The following is a 20,868-nucleotide window of genomic DNA, read 5'->3' as shown; positions in this document are numbered from 1 at the left end:
AACGAAATGCATAATAAACCGATTTCTTTTCGCGCGCGGCGGCGGCACGGCCAGTCTTGCGGTGTGTGAAAACGGCCGCCGTTTCAGAGACGGCGCAAAACGGTCTACCGGCGAAACTGGCCGCCGCTGTTGATAACCGCGACAACAGTGACGGTCGTCCGTTTGCCGTGCGCTATACCCTGTTGAACAGCCGTCGCTAATCACAGAACACAATAACGTCAGCTTTTTTTTTTTTGTTGAAAAATTTCCCATAAAAAAAAAAAAATTCAGCGCATGTTAACCGATTTTTTTAACTAAATAAAAAAAACACCGTTATGAGCTCGAAATTCAAATGGATTTTCGTTGCAGCGGTATTTTTCAAATATTGCAGTAAGTAGAATATTATACACCAACTATTTAATACAATAATAACTGTATCAGTCTGACAACCCAACTTGAAATCATAACATGGAAGCCAACGAACTGCTTCTGATTGTGATAACTTCAATGCATTACATCTGTGCTTTGAAATATATACTATTTTATAATCTATTCCCAGTTAAATTTATACATGTTTAAATGGAAACGTTGACGATAAGCTAAGTTCAGTATCGTCTCTTCCCTTGGGCCTGAACTGTCTACAGTAATTTAGTCCTGTCTGAATAATTTATAACAATTTTCAGCACAATTAAATTACCTGCACTCGAAAAAATAAGTTTATATCCAAGATAAAGAGAACGGTTCTTTTGCCCAGGGCTCTTTTTCGATCGAGCTAAATATATGTATATTTTTTTTAAAAATAATTAAATTTTATAATACATCATAGTTTAGATACTGAGCTGAGAAATATTGTTTTTACAATTTTGTGTTTTTTTTAACATGTTGGTTTTAGTTGGAGTCAACTAAGAAAATTCGTGAGTATTTTAAGGAACTATTTTTTGAGTCACTAAATGTTCATTGCTCAATTACTCACTTACTTGATTAATATACTGGATTTGTATATTTGGTTGCTCGTTTACTCGGTTTATTTAATTTATTTACATGTTTAACAGATTTTCATACTCGTTTTCTCAAATTCTTATTGACTGGATTTTTTTACTCGTTTATAATAATATATGTTTGCTCGGTTATAAGATTACATACCTCATTTACTCAATTAATTTACTAGATCGGTTTATTAGTTTGCTCAACTTATTTACTCATTTTTGTGATTTATATTTTACTCGATTTATTAACACGATTTTTTACTCGTTTATAAGTTTTGTTTGCTCGGTTATATACTCGTTACTCAATTAATTTACTAGATTGGTTTATTTGGTCCATGTACGCGTTTCCTTGCTTAAATCATTTTACATACTCGTTTGCTTAAATTTATTGACTAGATTTTTTACTCGTTTATAATAATATCGGTTTGCTCGGTTATACGATTGTATATAGTCGTTTACTCGATTCATTTAACAGTTTGCTCGATTTATTGACTCATTTTTATTTTACTCGATCTGTTTACTCGGTTATAAGATTGTATATACTCGTTTACTCAATTAATTTACTAGTTTGGTTTACTCGGTTTATTCACTTGCTTAATACGTTTTCCATACTAGTTTTCTCAAATTTACTGACTAGATTTTTAACTGCACTTATTTAAATTTTTGAAAACCAATTTTTCAAACTTACTTTAACAGTATGAGTTTTAATCGAACGAAATTGATCCTTTTCATAAACAAATGAGTTACTTAATTATCTTTCCATAAATTAAATTACTAGGTAAATCATAAACGGGAAGTGTGCGCAAAGTAACGATTCAAGTATTTCAACAAACGAATTCGGCTATTATACAAATCTAGCTGAAAACTCAAATATTCTGACAATTTGGGAATTCCAAAATATATCCGAATAATAACTAAAATCGTTCATCCCCCGTGCAATAATAATTATGATGAATTTAATAATTTATGCTGTTGTTGCCTAAAATAACCAACATTAATTATTGGCATTCATTTGGGCTAACTAATTATTCAAATATTAAACAATTTTCTCTGAATAAAGAGCAACCCTTAAACTCATACCTTCCTTATGCGGGATTACAGTTTAACATAACATGTCAATTTCTTAAATGACAGGATAAAAAATTATTTAAAAAAAAAAACCGGATAGTTTTTAACCAATATGTCTAAAATAATATTACTTATTCATATTTTAATTTTTTCGCAAAGACACCTCTAATATGCGTTTTGTTCTTATTGTGAAATTCACAGATTACTATAAGTTGCTTTCTTATGGCTTGTGTTATTCTAGACCTTATATATTTTGATTAGACTATTAACTGTGAAGCTGAGAAGGTATTTCTTAAATTTTTATTATTTTTGTTAACAGTAAAAAAAACTTTGTGGTTAGCTACATTTTGATGTGTTTACACAGCTTTTTATTAGCTAATAAACGCCAAAAAGTGGCTTTAACGCAGTAATGAAATAACAATAAGAGGTAATCTAAATTATACCTAGACCAAGAGACAAAAAACTATTATTTTTTTTAACAAAAACTTTATAATTTTGCCTAATTTATTACCATTTAACGGGTCGATTTAATTTTGTAAAATATTTATTTTTAGCCTAAGGAATTTTTTAAAAGTAGTTATCACAGTTATACTTTGGTTTGTAAAATAACACTTATTAGGCCTCTTTTTTAGTAGAACAGAATTATTGTGTTTTCATATTTCTCCATATTATTGTACTGTACTGCAAAAGACATGAACGCACATTTGTTGTATTAATTTTACTAACGCATGCACTCAAGTAGAGAAATTGCATAAATAGAACGCCGTGTCGTTGGATAAAATTAATCCAGTTTATGAAGAAAACGCATTCCTCGAATTCAGCCATTCTTGTCAAACACATACATTTTCTTCACTTTTATGTTGTGCACAGCAAATGTAACTGCATTCCGTTTGAAATACAATGTGTGTACTCGAATTTTCCCTATTTTAAAATTTACCTGTTTTTGTATTGCCAGCAGTGATTATCGAGGCATACCGTTATGAAATCCCAGGCTAATATTTACAAGGTTCATCACTCTTGATGGCAATTCTTCTTTTCCATTAAGTTTCAAAAAATCCACGTGATAAGATTGTTTCTTTGAAAAGCGTCCACGCAATGTACTTAATATACATAATGTAAAATATTGACTCAATTCGTCCGACTTATTATATTTATACAAACCTGGGTAAAACGGTAACATATTAATCCCAACAACATATATATTAGTCTGTTTGTGATATTTGCCATAATAATATGTGTGTCTTTGCATAAAAAACAAAAAATGCCATAAACAGCAGCCGGTGCGTCTCCTAAAACAAATATTAATTCCATATATGTAAGTATACCTTTTTGGTTTTTAAAAAAAAAAAAAAAAAGGCGACATTTACAAGAAACTTTTTGTACAGAAATTATTAAACAAAACCAATTACAAAGTCAGCCATTTTTATTGCTTGCTAAATTATTATTGTATTTTCCTTTAATGTTGTAGACACACTTAACTGTCATTTTGGAGGACTCACCACAATCGACTTATTGACAATGGCTGGTTATTTCTCAACAGGTGAACACACATAAGTACATTCGGCCTGCCCTTTCCGGTTAGGTTTTTCGCCTGTAAGTGGCCACTTGTGTCGTTGGCAACACAAATTAAAAAACTTATATATAATGTTTTTCGATAAGTACAACCTAAAGTACAAAGCATTCGGTTTAAATGTATAAGTACAATCCTTCGCATAAAGTACACGTTTGATTGTATTGTAAAATGTACAAAACTATATTCTGAACTTTTTAATTTAGAATTTTTTTATATTTTATTCTGTTTTTTGATAAAAATTAATTTCGTTTAATAAAAAAGCATTTCATCTCCAAATAAATACAAACGAGAACGTTATAAAGCGTATGTGAGCATATCAAGCAAATGCAATAACATTGTTGACAATGTGCCGTTATATATTTAGTCTCAGATTATTTTTAAAAATATTTGTTTGTCATTATAAAGATTGAATTACAAATAAAACTCAAAATTGTACCTGGAGATCGTCTCAGGTATTCATTTTGCAATAAAATCTTGAAAAATCTTCAAAGTCAAACTGTTTTTAACGGTTGTTTTATTATAAAACAATATAATCTGCAAATAAAATTTACATAGTCACCGGCTAAGTATATAATTGAAAAATATCATAATTGTCCATGTTACACTATTGCTACTGAGAACTACACTAAAGATATACAGTTAACAGCTTGGATTCTGAAATCAGAACCACAATTAAGATGCCCAAAAAAAGTTTGGGATCCTTCGGTTAGCTAAAGATGCATGATATAAGGTTTGTTTTGTATTTACATTTACTCTAAGTCCTAATCAAACTATATTCAGTCACAGCTTCATGTCAACACCTGTTGCCCAAATGTATTATTCAATAGTTAAGATATTATCAAATTGTCTAAGCCATGCACTGTTTAAACGGGCCAAAATGCAAAGTTGGGCATTATTAATGTCATATAAATAATTATAAATTGTTATTAACTAAAATGTAAAATGTTTTCTACCATATTTCTTTTCTGGTCTTTGGGAATAACACTTTGGTATGTTAATTAGTTTTCTTTACAAACTTAATGCAAAAACACAAGCCAAACGGTATACTATAACACATAAAAGTTTTAAATTGTTTTTAGGAACATGCTGTGCTGGTACTTTTTTAATGGTTAACGTTTTATGTGTTGATTACATTTTATATAATTCTTTTCTTTTATTCATTATGTAACTATTTAATTGATTTTATACTTCTTATTTATTTATTTTGTATAATTTTAATAATTTATTTAATCTAACGTGGATAGTTTGTCGTTAACTAATTTTCAAGCTTTTCAAACCATAAAACTGAAATCGTAGATTGGAAATTTAAAAGTTTAAGTGGAACCAATTCCTGTTGAGCTGAAACGATTTAAACTCTAAAACAAAATATTCGACATAGAAACAAAACTTATTCGATTAATTATTTGAATGTATTTTCACGGATTTATTTATGTGAAACATATGTGCAATAAAATAGCGTTCATACTATTAGTAAAAGTCAAAATATTGACTTTTTCAGTGAAAAACAACAGTCGAAAAACACTTTATTGCTTTTAAACTTTTACACACGAGATATATGTTTCAATGATTTTTCAACATTGAAATTTTATCTGTTACACAATCCACCATTAGTGTAGTCATAAAAATATATCAAGTATTTTATTAATCTGTTTATTTTCGGAGATTTCACTAAGATTCTCCTAACATCCGAAGATAATTGTTTGCAGACTTAAGAAAAAAAAACGTTACTGCTTTCAAATTGATTACTACTTTAGTCAATTAATTTTTGTTTACAGTAAAACAGCGACGACGGAGTGGGGTCGAGATGTTCAAAGGTCTTTAGAAATTATCATTATATATGAAAATTGTAAAAATCACTCACCAGAAAAAACCTTGGGCCAAGGATGTAAATATAATTATGGTAAAAATATTTAAATACCGGGGAAAAAAAACATTAGTACACTGGTAAAATGTATTTATAACCATATATAAATATATATTGAATGATATCTTATTCTCAAATCTTATATTCTCAATAATATATATATTTGTATATTTGTTGTAAATTCCCTGAAAACCAATAATTTCCATTTTTCTAGACAAATACCTTTGAGGTTTGCTAATTTCTTAACTCGAGGTGTACTTGGGATTTGTATCATGATAATAATTGAATTTTTCTTCTAATCCATGGACCTAATAATCCAATAGAGTTACCAAAGAACCAATCAAAGATTGTTTACACAAAAAAAACTACAACACCAGACGTTTCTCTGTAAAATCAATAACATGTTAGCCTCTCGGCTAACGGAGAATAACGTGTGATGTGGTACTTAGTAATTATTTTCAAACTGCCACAAAATAACAGTCTTGTGTTCTGTTGACAATCTAAGAGGAGTAGACACAGAACAAAAATCTCAATGACAGACCAGTGTTGTTAATGTCAGTTTTTTTAACACATAAATATTACCGAAAACTTTCAACCAACCGTTTCAAAGTAAAAACAAAACATTCGCAGTGGTGTTTAAGTATTCATCTTGAGTTTTATTCGACGTTGGACGGTTATCTTTAAAAGTTTTGTACTCTAATTCGTTTAATGTTCGACTAAAACGCTTGCCAAGTAGTTCAAAACATTATACCAAATGGGTATGGAATCCAATATTTACCTGTGTGCTATCTTACATTTAAGCTAAGATAAATATATAAGTAGCATTTTTTTCATTTAAATTACCATAATTTTTTAAAAATCTACCAAGTAAAAATAACAGTAACCAAATAATAACAATTTAATGGCAATAGTTTTAAATTAAATTTCATAAATTACCATTTTTGTTTTTTTTAGTAGCCCCGTAGACTTTTGTATTTTTTTGGGGGGTTTTCAATTCTCAACGTTTGGTATTATACAGCTAGAATTATGCGCTTACTATTTACATTTATATTTCATGTTTATAAAAAAAAAAGGAAGGCACTATTATTCGACGAATATATTGATGAAACGATTTCCACTTGGTATATATATTATTATTTTCTACCTCGAAGCTACATTTAAAAAGAAAAATATTTTGTTGGCAACAATTTTCCTTGAAGTGGTAATTTATTCTCTTTGGGCGAATTTAAAAAAAAACTGTACATTTTACAACGTGACAGAAAATAATTAGCATTTTAATTTAGACACATTAAAACCGTCTAGGAAATATTTTCTTAACCTAATTTTGCATTTTATATGTCAACATTATTCTACACGATACCTACATGCTATAATTATTGTTTTACAGCTAATATAATTTTAACAGTACATTCTTTAGTATAAAACTTTTGAATTCTGGAAGTTTTAGTATTTAAAATATTCGACTAATTAATGTTAAGTATAATACCTTGTCTCAAGAACATACATAATTATTACTAACTTAGTAATCAAAATCGCATGGAAGTTTTTAGCACTGCGAGAACGGATTTTGAGACCTAAAATCTTGATAGCTACCTATCGAAAATGGCTTGAAAGTTTAATTTCAAACACACTAAGTTTCCAAACAGAATAAATAAAAAAGGCAGGTACTTATATCTTAAATTTTTTTGTAACTTGTAAGGTAACATACACGTTTGCATTTTTTTTCTGGTTCTGTTGGTCTTGTCTTTTGTTTTTTGATACAGATTTTTTAAAACTTTCAAACACCGCAACCGCATAAAAAATTAATTTTCGATTAGTCACTTTTCACAGACGTTGACTGAAGTTCGGGTTTGTTAATTATGGGTAAAAGTTAAACTAATTGAAAATATCAACAAATTATATGCAAGATTTTGCAAGACTGGTAACTATTACACACTTAAGGCGGATTTTTTTAACTTAAATGCATTGTTATAATATATCTATATATATATATATATAATTCTAAAGTAAAATATTTTAAGTTGTACATGACTTAGATCGAATAGTGGACAAATAACAAAAGCAATCAAAGAAAACTGTAATGCTTATACGTTGTACACAGGTTATTGTATACAACCGAGTTAAAGTTGATATTATATTCAGTCTTATTTTAAAGTTTAATGTACCTACCTTAGTCTATTTGAAAACTTAGTATGTTTGAAATTTAACTTTTAACATTAAAGCCATTAACTTTACACAGCTTTGTATTGTAACAATATTTAATACTTATGAGATTTTTATGTGGCTTAAATAGTGTTTTATTTTTGTGGTGAAAATCCAGATTTATGAAATCTCATCACTAATTTTATCACATTACTTGTGCTATACACCAAAGTCGTCGCCAGTTAATAGCAAAAGTTTACATTGCTTCATGCATAATGCAAGAAAGTTTCTATATTAAATAATCTTTGTTGTTTTAAACTTTATTGATAAATATTTTATTGTATTTTTATCTTATCCGTAGTACTTTACTTGATGAAATTATTAATTATGTATTAATAGACTTACTAACCAAGTATGTACCACCTCATAATTACGTTATAAATACACAATAAAAACAAAAATTGTAACTAGAAGAAAATGTGTACGCATGTTTTAATCATAAAAATGTTTAAAAATAAAATGAATATTACTTGACAAATAAATTTGATATGAAGTCATTTTTTTTTATGTACAATAAAATGTCTGTTATATTTTTTAATTAATTTGGCTAAACTATTTGCAGGGAATATAATTAAATTTATGTAAATTAAATTCAAATCATGCCTTCGATTTGTTACTCATTAATGTGATTTATGTATTCTTTCAGGCGGAGAAATCAAAGAAACAGATCAGTTATGTAAATACAGTTTGGACACATGCTTGAAAAATGTTTCTGTCGTTTTAAATAATACCGAACTGAACGGCATCCCTAAATCAAAGACCGACGTGGACATAGTTTGCAAGTAATAAGAAAACTATTATCATTATGGCTTCTTCTTGGGTCATAAAAATACGAGGCCACCTACTAATCTTAAATTCTGGTTGACAATGAGGAGAACGCAATGGTTTTATACTGTCATCGAATTTTTGTTTCCATTTACTTTATGACTATGAAAGTTACTTAATTCTTTGCAACTTTGTCAGATTATCCGATAAATATTTAAAAAATTGTAAAACTTTTTAAGTTTTCATGAAATATAACGTGTCTTATCGTTAAGATGGTTCCTGAACTGACTAAAAGGAAAAATTCAATAACTTTTTTTTTATTGTAAAACTCAAAATCAAGAGTGAACCCATTTTAGTATATTAATTATTCTATAGTTACTTAATAATTTATGTATGAATAAAAATTAAGTCATTAATTTTTTTTTAGTTCTTTTGATGTATAACTATATCTTTTAATAGAACAACTGGCATCATATAAAAGTGTAATAATTTTTAATTATTTTTAGAGGGTTTAAAATAGGTATGAAGTGCCTGGATGATTATTCGAAACTTTGTTTAACAGAAGACCAGAAGAAAACGGTCAGCGATCACATAATTGGCGCCAAATATACATTCAGATTTTTATGTGATGATCAAAAATTTCAAAAAGGTAAAAACGGAGTTAATTATATAATAATATAATAACTTATACTTTATAAAATAAAATACAATGTACAATACAACTATTAAAACAGATATTTTTTTTACATATAGTGTAATACTAAAAAGAAATCCTACATAAGTAAGACATTTTTATAGTTCATAACTGGTGTGTTAAAGCTGTTCATAAAAACTGAATAAATTTAAAAGTATATTGTGCGCTACTATTTTCTAAGGCGAGCCGGATATTTATATGGGTGCAGGCTATTTTTTTTTTTTTATATTTAAGAGGCTTCAACATCTGAGGTTGCTGGCTATTAAGTGGCATAAAAAATAGGCATTATTTGACATAATTCATTCTAGGGAGTATTTCAACTATGACAACTAAATAAAGGGTACATGACTATATTGATTTATACGTGTTACGTTACTTTTAAACTTATTTTTCTATGAGTTATGGGAAATGTTTTATAAAAAATTACTTTTCAAAAAAGGCCGATTTCGATTTTTATAATATAATGGAAAATATTTCATAAAAACCGATTTTCAAAAAGAAGAACATAAATCATAAACCAAGAAAAGTTAGTTGGAAAAACATTAGTTTCAATTATTTTGTAAGAGGTGACTAAATGATGTTTTATGCATATAGAAAAAAATATTGTTTTAATTAATCAACTAATAATCGCTAATAAATAATTATTATAATAGTTTAGTTTTTTTTATAATTTTAAGATTTGTATTGCTTTTAACGATACCGTTGTAATATCGTCAAAGAAAATGCTCACTGGACTGAATTAACTGAATTAATTTGATCAGCTGCCGTTTTTATGCCACAGTGCGCCGCATAATCATTAAAAGTTCCAATAAAACAACATCTCCACCTATTTGAATCCAATAAAATTTAAGACAAAAAAAAGGTTTAATCGTGATTATAATTTTTATTTTATTTTATTTTAGTTAAAAAATAAATCATAAACAAAATATGCCTATAGATAATTTAACAGTCCATTTATTAACAGCTAAAAACATAATATTATATTATTTCTAATGAAGTAAATACACGTGAAAAATATTTAAAATACTAAATAATCGCATTATAAAACCACCGAATCGTTTTAAGAATAAAAAATTAAATCCAAACGCTTTAAGTGTAATTTACGTAATGTGTATATACTAAGTGTATGTAATTCCATACTATTATTGGAATTAGGTGTATATATAAATTTCAAATTTCAATAATCCAAAATAAAAACCTACCTAAGCACCTTAAGTATTCCTTAATGTGTTTTAACACTATCCGAGAGCTTATATGGCGGTGATGAGCCAAAACTACATATTTATTTATTTTGTATGTAAATTTGTTGTGTCAGATAATAATGAACGTGGGTGGATATTTTAATGGTTTTCCAAAGGGTTCAAATATGATGTCACTTGTCACCGCAATCTATTGTTGATTGAAAATACCTACTACTTACCAATAATCTTCCACCGCATAATATGGTCGTGTTGATGTAATTTTTAATTTTTCCAGACTATTTAAAGTACACGGACTGCTATAGAGTAATAAATACAGACTGGGACGATTGCACTAACCGGTTTATGTCGCTGGTTCGAGAAGCAATGAATAGCAACTTGACAGAAGACATCAAAGTATTAGATCTGTGCTGGTAAGTCCATCTACGTTACAGTCCTTTGGTATGATGTGTACCTGTTCACAGTTGTATATACGAATAGTATTTAGTGTCTAGTGATTTTCAGGTATAATCATTTTGAGACTAGTTCTAAATTCAGAAACAAAACTGAGAAAATCTAAAAAAATGTTTAACCCCTCATACATATATTGTGTAGACATCCGGGTAATATGTTAGATACAAGAACAAGAGGATGTAAATATGACCCTTTTTTTTATATGGTTTTATAATATACCTGGTATATAATATTATATGCTTGAACCGTGAACGGTTCTCACATTAAAATATTCAAGTTTCAAGTGCTGTTTTATTCAAATTTACGGGTTGTTGATTTTATGGCGACATAAGCATCGGCAGCAAATAAAATTTATTGCCAAGTATAAGCAGGCTTTTATAACGTCTAAATATTATAGTCTCGAGTAAAGCGTGAAATAAAAATATGATATCCTATGCGAATATATAATGAATAATATTACTATCGTTTCGGACATCAATAAACACATGCCACTTTATAATATGGGGTTTATGTGTAAGTAGGTATACGATAATAAATTTTGATTAAAAAAAAATATCTGCTCGGTACCAGAACATGTAAATATAGGTACATACAATTATTCAATAAAACAGTAGCACGCTATAGCTATATACAAAAATGTTTACCTTTAATACAAATATGCCGAGAGGCTATAAAAAATGTAATTACACGAATGAGAATTTAAAAGTAAATCAATATAGATAAAAAAAAACGATCGAAATTGTTATATATAACTCACAAATCGCTCTGTATTCTAAAGAATATATAACTTAAACATGATTAAAATCACTGAACTTAAGTCAGTCGACAAACTAACATGAATAGTAATATTATAAACGCTAAAAAAACCTCAATGCAAATGTTTTTTTTCCCCCAAATAACATATTAATAATTAAGTACCTATACTTCCCACATGTTTTTTAAGTATTACTTTATTTATGATATTAAGTAAAATGAAACACACATAATTTCAACTACCTACCTGAATTTGGTTGATTATTTAAAATGTTTTTTATGTTTTGTTTTAAAGCTATATATACATCTAGCACGATTTAAACCATTGCTCTATATTTCACAAAGAGACATTTTGATGATGAAACTAACAAATAGCATATACTTAAATTTAAATTGTATCTGTTAAAATGTCACTAGCACAAATTCTAGTATTGTGTATTCAGTACCTTTTATACATTATATACATAATAGAAAAAATATTTTATAAATAAACGCATGTCTTACAGTATTATTCTTGATTCGTGAAATTAAGTATGTTTGGAAAAGGGACGTTAGCTGTTGTACTTGCTCGGGTTTATGGGTTAATGGTGCAAAAAGAGCCTAATAGACTTACAAAAGACAAACAACAACCCTAAAACATTAATAACATGGTTTACGTTCATGCTAAAACCTATAAAATCGACAAAATAAACAACTCTAAAAGAAACATTAACTAGTTACCTTGATCCAACGCTTTGCAGAACATTTGATGGTGATTTTATTAAATATATTTCCAAAAAAATTGTATTTTGCCATACCACTAAAAATGTATTAAACAGACATATTTGCCGACACGAAAATAATCCATTTCGAGTTACTTGAAACCAGAGGGAAGATCAGAATTTTTTAATTTCAAAATTAGCCATTGTTAATTACTTGACAAGACACGCACGAGTACTCCAACTGAAATACCTTGAAAGATATAATGCAAAAGCACACAAATATAATATCTTTTGTGCGCCAACTCAAAAGTCCAAAGAGTTTTCAACAAAATATATTATAAACAAAACTATAATACCTGTTTAATATAATAATTATGGAAAATTTAATAAACTTTGTCATTTGGAATCATTGAACATGCGATTTTGCGAATATTTTTATGCAAAAGGGAGCTCTTCGCGTTATACTTGAAAATCCACCGGACTGTCTCGTATAATATTAACATATAATTGTCCATCAAAAATAAAACAATCTTTGGTACCTACCTAAAAAATAAAGTTTAAGTAAACTTGGAATGCTAAAATGACGGAGAGTGATAATGCTTGTCACTCTTGACGCTAAAAATAATTCCAATGATGTAAATTTATTTTTTTTCGTGAAATAAAGTACTGTATACTTAACGCATAAAAAACGTCACAAACCTACTCGAATAAGCCCATCGAATAATTGAAGCTATTCCAGGAAAATAAAATTCGCATTTCTTGTTATATCACAGTGTGTGGGTTTATAATTGTACTTTATAAATGTATTTTGTCAAATAATTATCTGTTCAGTACTCAGGGTCGGACTGGACCGAAAGGCGAAAGAGTGATCGTCCTAATGTTTTGGGCAGCTTAAGCTAAAGACATAATTAATCAGAGCAGTGCTAAATTAATGGACCGTTTGTTAAACCGTCCAAACCGATACTTTACCCCAGCCCATTTTTGTGAACACATAATTATGTTGACAATAAAAATAAAATTTAAAAAAACATGCCAAAAATCAAAACTTTAAAACTTGCGAATTCAAGAAAAGTTATAGATTTATTCATGCTCCTTTTTTTTAGTCACAATTTAATAATAATAATATTTTTTATTACGGAAATAAATTCCAGTTACAAAATAACTTTTTTTTTTTTTTCATACATATAAAGATTCATTTGAAGACTTACCTAAGTATACAACGCCTTGCTATCAATATAGAACCTCATCTAAATTGTACCTTAATACTGTAATAGTAAACCTATTGCTGAAACAAACTGTAATAGTAAAACAAGTAGAAGTTAGAACAGTTCTTTCCTAAAGCCCTCGAGTTAGGTTGTGGTGCAAATACTTAAACAATTATTGTCACCTAGTATAGCAGGTAGCCATTTATAGGTAATTTAGTGGAACGTTGTTAACGATGAGAAGATATAACCAATTAAATACATTCAAGACGTTGAGTGGAGAGACTAATCTGGTACTGGCCTCGGGGGACTTTTATTAGAATGTCGACATTAAACTCGGTGGTTTTAGATCCAACCCTTAGGGGTAGAAAATTACAAGGATGTATAACATAATAATTGCAAGGCTGGATAGAGATAGATGGAATGAATAGAGTGTGTAATGCAGCAATAAGCCTTGACGGCCTTTGAAGCTGAAGGAAGAAGTTATAAATTATCATCTAAAAAATATTACGGTGGACTGATAAGAGAAAAAGTAATTTTAAAATTAAACTCTCATCATCGACAAAGTTTTGTGCATATCATGTAAATGTCATCATATATAATTCAACAGTACACCCTTTTGACACGTAAGCGGTGAATAATCAATCACTTAGTGCCAATATATTATATTATATTTATTCTAGTTTATTCCTGGCCGTGCAATGACGGTCAAAAATAAATAGTAAAAAAATACAGGATCACTGTGTACAGTGAAAACAAATTAAATACCGGGTGCCCCTAAAAGGACAGAATTTTTTATCGCGTTAAAAACACCTTTTTCTCATTAATCTTTTTATTGGTCCGCATGTCTAACATAATAATATCCATATAATTAATAATTTTTAACGTCAATCGATTTTGACCAGTTACCGGTATCAACAGTGTTAAGCATGTAGAGAACCGAAGAGGCATAATATATCTGAAAATATAGATGATTCCAACAAGAATACATAGATGACAGAATAACTAGATAGTTTCTAATATATTAATTAGATAATTTCTCCATAAAATCACCTAGATTGTTTTTAGATATTATTAGTAGATAATAGTAATAAATGTTTTTTTTTGTACTCATGTCGTGTCTAAATGAAAATAAATATAGTTTTGGCTGTTGTATGCAAAACAATTAAATTAACTATGTAGCGCTTACAAATCAAATAAGTACACGATGAATGATGATGATGTATCGTTTATGGTCATTATATCCACATTTGGTACATATGGAATTATTAAATGTATTCGAATAGTACACTTGTGGGTTGCAAAACATACACAGCCGACTCGCCAATTAGATTAATGAACCCTTATATTTACAACAGTGTAACTGTCAACGTCAACAAAAGTATAATGTAATTATTTGATGTGTGTTTACCGTCGGAATGAATTACTTATAATTTATTTTGTAAGCTACAAATATTATTCAGTAATAATTATTACTGAAAAACCAAAATTAATTAATTTAAATATAAATCCACAGTTACACATGTTATTAAAAAAACATTCTGTTTGATATTTGTTTTATTACAATATTATGCTACTATATATAATACTATCTAATTGTAAAATGTAATGTAACTTGAATCAAAAACGCTATACATTTCATATACAATACAATTTAATAGCCAATTTACCCTACACTAGGTTCAGTGTTTAAAATAGTTACCTAAACTCAATTTAGGAGTACTACATTTTAACAGCCTTGCATACATGTGTGCTTTATAATGTAATAAAATAATTAACTACTTACACTCTATAAAAATCACAGTGAATTGTAAATAGTATAGACAGATACTTTAAATTAAACTTAAAAACTAAAATGACATAATTAAAAACAGCAATACAATTAACACAGATTTTGAAGACCGTTTTTGAGTTCTTTGTTGGATTTGCATGTTTTAAGAATGAATAATTTTCTTACCATCACAATTCTGGTTAGGTTAAATTTATTAACCTAATAAATAATATTTTTATTTTCTCATGTTCAATTGTTTCATAAAATAATAAATTGTAACTCGCTTGTATTTAACGATGTGTTGCAGTGCCAAACATGGATTTCTTAATTGCGTATACACTACTAGCAAGATTAAATGTGGCATCGAAGAGGCAGTTTTTATACAAAAAATCGCCGACACTTTATCAGATAATCAATTAGTGTCGCCAATTTGCCGCCATATCACGCTAAGTCATTGCAACAATACTCAAAATGTAAAATACAACATGTTTATCGTAACATTAAGTTTTTTAATAATTATTTGGAATAATAAAACATAATTTTATCGTATGATAATAAATAACATTTATATATATATATTGTACATAAAATACATTTTCAATGCCATAATTAATGAGATCATTAATAACGGTAAACTATAAAAGTCATAATGTACACAAATATATTGTATTTACAAAAATAATAGATATTTAACAAGAAAAATGTAATAAAAGTCTCATTTGTAATAATTACTCACAGTGATTTTTATTTACCATTGGTATCAACTGCAGAGTATTACCCTGTAGTTGTTTAAAACGAGTGCCATCCACTCCTATTAACAATCCAGCTAGTCCGTACAATAACGATAAAAAAAGAGCTAACGACTGAACAATAACAAAATGTGATATAGACATTCCGATATCTAGCCAGCTTCCAGTATTTTTAATGAAGTACAAAAAATGTAGACCCATTATATTTGACATGGCCAACATTAACGAGAACACATTGGCAGGCGGTATCTAGTAAAACAAAATAGCAAAATTTTATGTTTTGTTAAAAGAACAATTTTTAAATTAACAACAACAAACCTCTAGTTTAACGCTCGTGACATAGAACGTGCAGCATGTTAATAAAATCGGTGTAAGTATTTTGAACAGTACTAGTCCAAAAGTGGTAAACGGCGAAAACACCGAAACAAAACACTGTCCGACAGACGGATCAAAGGAATTTATCGAAGCTATATTTCCCATGCCGAAAAAAGATCCAAAGCTGAACAATAACTAAACATACATTTCAATATAGAAATACAATAAACGTCAATTACATATTTGATATTAAAAAATATTGTGATTTGCTTACAAAATAAAACGCATGTCTCCATTGAGTCCGTAGAGAGTCTGATGACTGTTCCGACTGAATCGCTATCTTCCTCCAACACGCTAAAGTTATTGTTAGCACCAGCATAAAAATAACTTCCATATTGAGCGATAATTGTACGTAAACTGCACTTATAGACAAAAACAAGGAAGTAACATTCGATATCATATCTTGTGTTTTTTTAAATACACACATAGACGTTACTGAAAATAAATAATTAAATACATAAATATATACATATATAAATATTTATTATAGAATAAAAACTAAAGTATTACTTGAAATCGACCAAGATAAAATCTTATTCAATGTTGATAAGCCCAATTTGTTTTCTATACTATTCGACACAAACATAACGTTGACAATCGCCAATGCTAATAATACAACTTGCACAAAAGAATATGTTTTACGTATCCCACTTTGGTTTTTTAAATGCATTATCCCGGCTAGCAGCCAAACGACTCCGCCTATTACACTAATTTGACAAAAATTAAAATTAAACATAACTTTTTAAAACAACATATTTCGTTAATTACACATATTTGATATCTGTTTGGCCGTCAATAACCAAAGTCAAAGGACAAATTGAAAACCACGCCGACGAGATAAAAACAATAATTGCTTTATTGATAGGAAATCCATATTTTATTGAACTATAAGTCATCCACAAGCACAATATGATTAAAGCTAAGCTTAATAAGTGTCGTTCAAAAAAGGTCCAAACCTGTTGACGAATAATAATAAACTATAATAATTGGTTTACAATGTTATACAATGAATCCTGTCAACGACGGAATCTTACTGAACCAAAAGATAACTATTTTCCAACTATTTCAGTTTTAATACAGTTTTTTGGTTTAAGTACGGGATGTTTTAAACAGATTTCATTGTATAATAATTAATTATTGTTATTTAGTTGGATTATAACATTTAAACCATAGAAATTCTTATACTAAATAATGTTGTTTTAATATATTTTTTAATTTTAAAAACCACAACCGTCAATAATAGCATACCGTTTAAAATAGCAATTTACCAATAATTCAATGCCAACAAAGTAGAACAAAATTTCAAAAACATCCGCCTTGTTTAAGTTTAAAATTATCTCGGAAATGTTTGCGTAGTTAAGTCTTTGTAGAATTTGAGAAATGCAAACCCACCATATCACTGATAGTATTATGGTATAAAAGTGAAATTGCAGTGGTAGTGCTTGAGCTGTAAAATAATAAATCATGATTATAAATTAGCTGAATAATCATGTATTTATTTAAACAAAACTGTTTACCATAAATAAAAACTGAACACGAAATAGTAGCCGTACAAAATATTGCATTGATTATGTTTTTTGTTCTCCGATTTATCTCATTGCATGTTGTTATTTTCATAGTTTCTAGTATGAGCAAAATTATCCATCCAATGCCAATAAAAGTAACACACAACAAAAGTGGCCACTTGTAATATGTATTGTAATAGTCGATTCCATTTAGACTCAAATGTATCCAATCATAACACAATTCTATCTATAAAAAAATCAAATTATTAGTTTATATTATAACTAAATATTTTTTTTTTTTATATAATTTTATACAATAGATATATAAAATATTTTACACATTTGTCAACTTTAGATTCGATCACAAGCTGTTTGGTTTTCTGAACAAACTCGGTTTGTACATTTGGGCCAAGAGGTTCAAAAGGAACATAAAACTGTCGAAACGTATGGATTTCAATTTGTTCACGTAACGTTGAAAATGCGGCATTCAGCTGGAGAGCGTTTGCCAATAAATATTTAGCCTTTTTAATGGTGTTGGACGAGAACAAATTAAGTGGTAAAATACCCTGCAAATAAAACGATAGAAAAATTTTTATTTTAAACAACACCATTTAGATTTAGTATGTCATATAAAAGAAACATACCACTGAATTTACAGGTATAGGAACACCAATCAATGTTGACATAAGAGGGGCGACATCAGCTTGCCTAACATCCAGCGGTAAAGAGTCTGTCTGTTTTTTGGCACCAGATAATCCCGCTCCCCAAGTAATAATCGGCACTTCAGTTTCGCTAGGTAAACCATCTCCATGTGAACCTACCGTCAAATTTTAATGTAATGTTTATACAAATTTTCTTTGCTTATCTCTAATCAAGTGTTGATACATTACCCCAATCAGTCATTCCGTGATCGGATGTAAAAATGTATGCTGTACGATTATCGTTGTAGAAAGATTCCAGTAGTTCAACAGTTTCTTTAACGCCGTTTTCGATTACCACCAAATTGTCTAAATATTCTCTTTTAAAAAAAAAAAAGTAATAATGAAAACAAAGACTTATTTATAAAAATTGTCCTAGTGAAAGCTAAGGTATTTACTTTGAATGTGGTTTGTCAATATGTCCTGAAACATCTGTACCCAACAAATGTAAGAAAAAAATTAATTTTTTTGTAGCTAGCATAGTTTGAATAGAAGCATCAATTTTTGAGTATTCTATGAATGATTTTATCTTATCGAAAACCCATTCAGACAACAGCGCACTAGAACCATTTTTTCCAGTAAAATCTTGTAAGTCAGACTGATATGAATGCACGTGTACATTTCCTGCGACATTTCCTAAAAAAAAAAAAACCAACACTATAGTATAATACATACCCAACTAGGAAACTCATAAATTATAATACATTAAAATCCTGTACAGTTTATATACTTAAATGTTCACCTTTTTTAAAAATGTTAATAATATCGGGACTTCCCCATGAAAGGGTTAGAGCACTCTTGTTAAACACGGAATCAAAGTCAACAACATTATCTTTCCAACCCTAAAGAAAATATTTATTATTTTAAAGAAATGTACGTTAACTTATTTCAATTGAATGTACACACATTGGCCATTGCTTACTTTAAAAATGGCTGATGGATCCTCGTAAAACCCTGCAATAAGGGCAATGTGTCCGGGACGGGATTCAGTGGGTACTCTAGTATGGCATATACCATAAGATGCCGCGGAGTCGATTATGTTCCTAATGAAATAATTAACATACAATACAAATTTAATAATTCTAAAAAAAAAACAATTTATATGTAATTTTTGTACGCCTACTTGAACAATGTGCTGCTTCCATGATTTACATGATCATAGAATATGTCAGCGCGCAGTCCATCGGCCACAAACAGTACTAAACGATCAGCGGGTGGCTCGAACTGAACTTTTTGATCAGGAATACCACTTATAATGGGAGATTTGAAGTAGATGTCGAATATCGAAATTAATAATGACAACTGAGCAACGAACCCCAGTATCAATATCTTTACGCTAACCATTTCTTACATACCTACTTGACGATTTATTAAATAAAAATAATGCAACTACGGTAAGTAAGTGACACAAATATTTAAATATGGAAAAATTAATAGCACAAGTATTATAATATATTGTATACATTTAATATTGAAACGAACAATTATTAATACTAACGGCCGGTTGACATATACCTATAAAGAAACGTTTACAGCTTACTCTTTAAGTCTTAATAGGTCTTTGCCGGTTGATCGTTGTAAATTGACAAAAAATAATAATTGCTTATTGCTCATCAACAATCAAATTCTCGATAACGTTATCTATGGCGGTTATCATACTAACAACAATAACATTATTATCAGCTAAATGCTAATAAACAATTGTAGTGATAAGGCGAATTGATAGTAGTTGGGCGAGTTTTCGTCGTAGGTTTATGTAGGTATTTAATTAAAAACTGTTAATAAAGTGACAAAACGCCGAACTCGATTCATTCGAAATGAACAATCCTAGTTCCGAGGGATTGCCGGCGGTTATGGAAAATTCAGATTCGTTCGATAGTGGCATCAAGAGTTTCTCGAGATCTCCATCGTTAACTTCCATCGATAGATGGCCAATATTTTTTTCATCGTCCAGAAAACCGAAACCGGATCGAAAACTGCCCAAACGTGAGTTGCTTATGTTTAATGTACAACACAGCTTTCATATTTTGATGATTTTTATTTTTTTTACTTAAAACTTTCATTGTGCACGTATTTTCAATAAGTAGGTATATTTGTTGCGTTAATATAATATATTTATTTATTATTATTTGGAATCACCCTACGACTACAAACATAAAATTGTCTTATGAAACGCGCATCGAATAGTTACTAATTTACTGAAAATACATTGAAATGCTAATTGGTGTCAAACACAGTCGCCATAATTACTTATCCTTATTCATACATCAAAATTTTCCCATTTTTTAGTTTTCTGCTAGCATAACGTTTGACAAGATAAGTATTAAAATA

General features: G+C 28.9%; 3 protein-coding genes across 7 annotated transcripts in view; 2 read left to right on the top strand and 1 right to left on the bottom strand.

Moving 5' to 3' along the window:
* The first annotated feature begins 229 nt into the window (after positions 1 to 229).
* Positions 230 to 15,898, top strand: LOC126843784 (uncharacterized). Of its 2 annotated transcripts, none has more exons than XM_050581552.1 (5): positions 230 to 369; positions 8,319 to 8,454; positions 8,944 to 9,086; positions 10,608 to 10,743; positions 15,518 to 15,898. In XM_050581552.1, the coding sequence occupies exons 1-5, from the start codon at positions 315 to 317 to the stop codon at positions 15,747 to 15,749; spliced, it is 702 nt and encodes a 233-aa protein (XP_050437509.1). In that variant the 5' UTR covers positions 230 to 314; the 3' UTR covers positions 15,750 to 15,898. The 2 variants fall into 2 exon arrangements, with proteins under 2 accessions (XP_050437509.1, XP_050437510.1); XM_050581553.1 differs by lacking the exon at positions 15,518 to 15,898 and adding an exon at positions 11,832 to 11,880.
* Positions 15,758 to 20,460, bottom strand: LOC126843783 (GPI ethanolamine phosphate transferase 1). The gene is made up of 15 exons (XM_050581551.1): positions 20,078 to 20,460; positions 19,661 to 19,892; positions 19,460 to 19,580; positions 19,280 to 19,379; positions 18,936 to 19,173; positions 18,730 to 18,857; positions 18,484 to 18,656; positions 18,178 to 18,405; positions 17,852 to 18,086; positions 17,603 to 17,781; positions 17,103 to 17,290; positions 16,845 to 17,041; positions 16,549 to 16,769; positions 16,278 to 16,469; positions 15,758 to 16,208 (listed from the first exon to the last, which is right to left on the bottom strand). The coding sequence occupies exons 2-15, from the start codon at positions 19,879 to 19,881 to the stop codon at positions 15,939 to 15,941; spliced, it is 2,691 nt and encodes an 896-aa protein (XP_050437508.1). The 5' UTR covers positions 19,882 to 19,892; positions 20,078 to 20,460; the 3' UTR covers positions 15,758 to 15,938.
* LOC126843781 (synaptojanin-1) overlaps positions 20,265 to 20,868 on the top strand; it is a 15,358-nt gene continuing 14,754 nt past the window's right edge. For 3 of the 4 annotated variants that reach the window (XM_050581547.1, XM_050581546.1, XM_050581545.1), the window contains exon 1: positions 20,349 to 20,523. In XM_050581547.1, the coding sequence (XP_050437504.1) occupies positions 20,465 to 20,523 (59 nt within the window). In that variant the 5' untranslated portion in view covers positions 20,349 to 20,464. Of the gene's footprint in view, positions 20,524 to 20,868 lie in introns of all 4 variants that reach the window. The other variant, XM_050581549.1, reaches the window with a different exon arrangement.

Source organism: Adelges cooleyi, unplaced genomic scaffold, assembly GCF_023614345.1.
Source record: "Adelges cooleyi isolate 19-005CV unplaced genomic scaffold, UGA_ACOO_1.1 ACOO_flye_CR_arks_rails_tigmint_CR_PRNA_574, whole genome shotgun sequence".
Lineage (NCBI taxonomy): Eukaryota > Metazoa > Arthropoda > Insecta > Hemiptera > Adelgidae > Adelges > Adelges cooleyi.
This window is presented reverse-complemented; position numbering and strand designations above follow the sequence as displayed.